Genomic DNA, 4,538 nt, shown 5'->3' on the forward strand with positions numbered 1-4,538 from the left:
TAACTTACCTTTGGGTTACCCGACGCCATTTCAACTGCACAATAAATCATTTCTACATTAGGATTCACAACAAACAAAAACCTAACATCAAACAACAATAACCTACCGTTCCACCCAAAACAACAAACGAACGATAACCCTAAACACACCCAAAACGCCAAACAGAACTTACGTTGAAACAGAGGTCGAATGGGAGAATGGTACACGACGCCTTTCGATGCCTTTCGATGACCAATACCACCACAATGCACAGATGAACGACGCAATGGTAATGGACAGAGGACGAATGGGAGAATGGGACAATAGGAGATGACCGAATGGGACAATGGCAAAGTCGAATGGGAGAGATTGTGAATGGGAGAGAACGATGGTCAGAGAACGAAAGTCTGAAAGTGAAAGATGAAAAATGAAACCGCCAAATTCAATTTTCATTCATTCAATAACATCACAATGNCCATTCTACCCTTCTCAGCTTTTGGAAAAATTAATTTTAAAAGACCAACAGTCATCCAATACAAATTTGACACGTGGACCAGTGTCAAATTTGTGTCAAAGGATGGTGTTAAACAAACATTTTCCTATTCAATAAGATTAGTAAAGAGTGACAATGACTTGAAAGAATATTCTTGTAAATATTGGTTAGAAATTGTTGTGATCCAAAATAATATTTACACAAGATTAGTCAAGTGTGAGCGTGATTCGAAGAAAACTTGTTTTTATTCTATCAGATGAAACATTAAAAAACTTTGAGTATCTCTTCATTCTCTAATCTATCTATTAAATTAACTCAAAGGCACTTTAAAACTCAGTTTGTAAAGATCCTTCAAACATACATAAGGAAAATAAAATTTTAACACCATTTTTTGACATCATTTTGACACTGCACACGTGTCAAAATGTGGTTGGACGATTTCAAATTAAAAAATAAACTTTGGGTTTTTTCTTCCAAACATATCTCTGTCTCAACTTTTTTAATTTGAAATCGTCCAATCACATTTTGACACGTGTACAGTGTCAAAATAGTGTCAAAAAATAATGTTAAAATATCATTTTCCCATACATAAATCAATTGTCTAACTGAACATTTTCAAACAATATTTACAAAAAATTGTGAAAATTTTTCAAAACACTTTTCAACCCTTCCCTTTCTAATTTTTTATCTTATCTTTCATGAAATCATTTTTTTCAACATGTAAAGGACAAATTTTAACAATCAAATATATAATACCCGTCTTTAATTTTTAGATGAAATATTAACCACCCCAAATGTCATTTTCTTTAACGTACATGAGATTATCTCTCTTTCCCTCACACGATGTGATACAAAACCGACAAAAAGCTTTTAGTTTTAAGGAAATTCTAAATTAGACCTATTAAGCAATTTCTACTTCATTTTTAAAATCTTCATTTCCAATTTTATTTCTAAAGTAATATTTAAATCATAAAAAGTTTAGCTAAAATCCTAGAATAACATTGAAGGTAAGTGATATTCATATTAACGTTCCAAAAGTTGGATTGTATTGGGTCAAAGCCACTACTAACAAGACCGACTAAATATAATTGCATCACATTTTTTGAAGTATAGTACGATATTTTATCATCAAAACTAGAAACAAGAAGTTAAAATTTGATATACAAAGGTGTCAAACTTTATACGTGCAATTCATTGGTATCTAATGAGCTGGATCATTCTAGATACTTGATATGATGTGCACATACAATCATTAATTCGTAGATGAATATGATGCACATGGATTTATCAGAAGTAGTATCAAATAGAATAAATTCATCTTGCTTTTCAATTAATGAAAATAATCTGAAATAAATAACCATAATTTAAAGAACTCGTGAAAATAAACAAGAATTAAATTATTTAATTAAATGCACAATATTTTATATTCTAAAAGAAGTGTATAGGGGTTGTAACTATTCCTCAACATTAAAACAAAGAGTAAACACAACCATTATTAATTGAAGTAATTCATTGATATATTGATTGAACAAGCATCCCTCTTCACACATGATAGCTTTCCACTTAAAGAAGCAAATAAAACTATATGGAGAACTTCACCTCTTATTCCACTCCAACGACACATTATATATATAGAAAATGATATTTTGATACCAATATTTTACATCATTTTAACACTGCACACGTGTGGACGATTTCAAATTAAAAAAAGCTGAGATAAGAATATATTTGGAAGAGAAAAACTAAAGTTTTTTTTTTTTTTTTTAATTTGAAATCGTCCAACTACATTTTGACACATGTGCTTTGTCAAAATGATATCAAAAAATTGATGTCAAAATATGATTTTAATATATATATATATATATATATATATATATAATAACTAAAGCTAAACAAAACAAAACGAACGACCAGAAAAAAAAAAGTTGAACATTACATATATTCAGACATCTTTCTAAGTTATTTGTTGTGTCGTTGTTTCCCTGTACTCACTTTCACATCATTCATCACCCTCGAGCTCTACAACTGATTATATTGAACGTTGGTCGTCGCCACCCTCTGTAAGATCATTAGGGTTGTTGTTATCATTGTCGCTGTTATTGTCATCCCCTTCTTTACTTTCAGCAGCGTACTTTAAAATATCAGGACTCTTGAAGGTGGAAACTGTCAAGCTGACGCCCTCGCCGGCGACGACTCTGGCGGCGATAATGCCGGTAAAGATTTCGCCGTTAGAGGCGGAGAAGTTGATTCCAAAGGATAAGGGACGGGGAGGAGTGGCTCCAAGGTGAAGGGTGTATTCGTTTCTGTATAAGTAGGAGCCAGTGAGGGAGAGTAATTTGAATGGGCCATGGAGCACGAGGGATGGGGCTCCATGGGTTGAGTTGCGAAGGGTTACGCTATTGATCATGCCGATGGCACTGACGATGGAGAGGCTGACATGGTCTTGGTGAGCAATATCAAGGATGCACTCCATGATGTCCCTGTTTGGATCCACAGTGACAACCACAACCTTTACGGAGGGCTCAGTTGGTAGGGGCACTGGCAGAGGGATGGGCTTTGGCTTGTTCTTGGAACCTATGGGTCTGCCACGTGGCTTACTTGAAGATGGGTTTGTGACATGTTGATTGGTGGAGGCGGTTGGTGGTGGTGGTGGTGGTGGTGGTAGAGGCGGTGGTGGAGTGCGTTGGGAGGAGGATCCAATGTGGTGGTCGTCGGAGGAAACGGAGTCTGAGTTAGCGATTGGCGTTGGATTGTTGCTCATTGTGATGATACAAGTATGAAGATGTTTGTTTGTGGGGATTTTATAGTGTGTGGTTGAGGAGAAAATAATCAAGGGGCATTGAGGATGGTTTCATGAAGAAGAAACAGTGTGCTGATGTGGGCTTTGAAATTGGATATGCTTTAGACAAAATGCTACATTTAAAGATTGCTGAATTTTATTTCTCAAAAAATTAATATAATTTAGAGATAAGTATGTTTTTTTATTAATAGAATGAAAATTAAAATTAATCTTTCTTTAAAATTTTGATTTAATTTAATTTTTCAACTTAAAAACATGTAAATTCAATTATTTTAATTAAACTTTGTTAAATCTATTTAATATTTCATACTCATGATAATATTTAAATTGTTTATATTATTTAACATAATTTTTTTTAATGTTAATTGATTTTTTTTAATCCTCAAATAAATTTAATAAAATTTATTAAAATGATTAAATTTACATTGTTCTTAATTTTAAAGGTCAAAATATATTTAACTCTATATAATTTATAATTGATTAGTTTAACTTTTTTTATAAACATTTATTAAAATTTATAGTGAAATAGTATTATGTAGGAATTATATCATAGATATTATTTTTCAATAAAATTTTATTCGTAAAAGTATATTATAATTTATGGTTGATTAAATAAATATTTTGAAAACATTGATTGGAATTTATGAGTGAAATAATCTTATATAGGAACTATGTAGTAGATATATTTCTTAATATAAAAGGAAGAGTGGTAGTGATTACTCTTTTTAATATATTATTTACTTAGGTTAATATAATGTTAGACTCATTAATTAATGCATGAGATTTTTATATTTTAAAAGCGGTGTTGTCTCATGTACTGGTCACACCCTTTAATAAAAGTCATTAATTTAGTAATGTATCTGTAAAAGACAGGTGTTTCAATATCTTTTACCTTTTATAGAATATGTTTTAAATATAGATAGATTCATTTACTAGCCATTATAAATTAATTGAGAGGAACACGCTATTGTTAACTTGATGTAAATTTAATTCAACCTAAAATCTATTCTATGTAAAATTATTGAAAATTAATTGTTTGAATTTATCTCACTCGTACAAAGAGTGTTTTCAATGAAAATGTTCGACATTCGTTATCTGATATCAGATCTAAAAATAAGTACGGTGACAAATTTATATTCTTTACAAGGTTTTCATATTCGTTGTCCTCTAATGATATTTAAAAATATAGTTAATCATCACTTATCTAATATATATATATATATATATATATATATATATATATATATATATATATATATATATATA

General features: G+C 30.7%; 1 protein-coding gene across 1 annotated transcript; it reads right to left on the reverse strand.

The window, feature by feature from the left end:
• Nucleotides 1-2,430: 2,430 nt before the first annotated feature.
• Nucleotides 2,431-3,400, reverse strand: LOC106779930 (AT-hook motif nuclear-localized protein 28-like). The gene has a single exon (XM_014668150.2). It carries the CDS (start codon nucleotides 3,231-3,233, stop codon nucleotides 2,502-2,504), a length of 732 nt encoding a protein of 243 aa, XP_014523636.1. The 5' UTR covers nucleotides 3,234-3,400; the 3' UTR covers nucleotides 2,431-2,501.
• Between the last annotated feature and the right edge of the window lie 1,138 nt (nucleotides 3,401-4,538).

Source organism: Vigna radiata, unplaced genomic scaffold, assembly GCF_000741045.1.
Source record: "Vigna radiata var. radiata cultivar VC1973A unplaced genomic scaffold, Vradiata_ver6 scaffold_70, whole genome shotgun sequence".
Classification (NCBI taxonomy): Eukaryota; Viridiplantae; Streptophyta; class Magnoliopsida; order Fabales; family Fabaceae; genus Vigna; species Vigna radiata.

Coding starts and splice junctions, on each gene's coding strand:
- LOC106779930 (XM_014668150.2), bottom strand. CDS start 3,233: ATGAGCAACAATCCAACGCCAATCGCTAACTCAGACTCCGTTTCCTCC.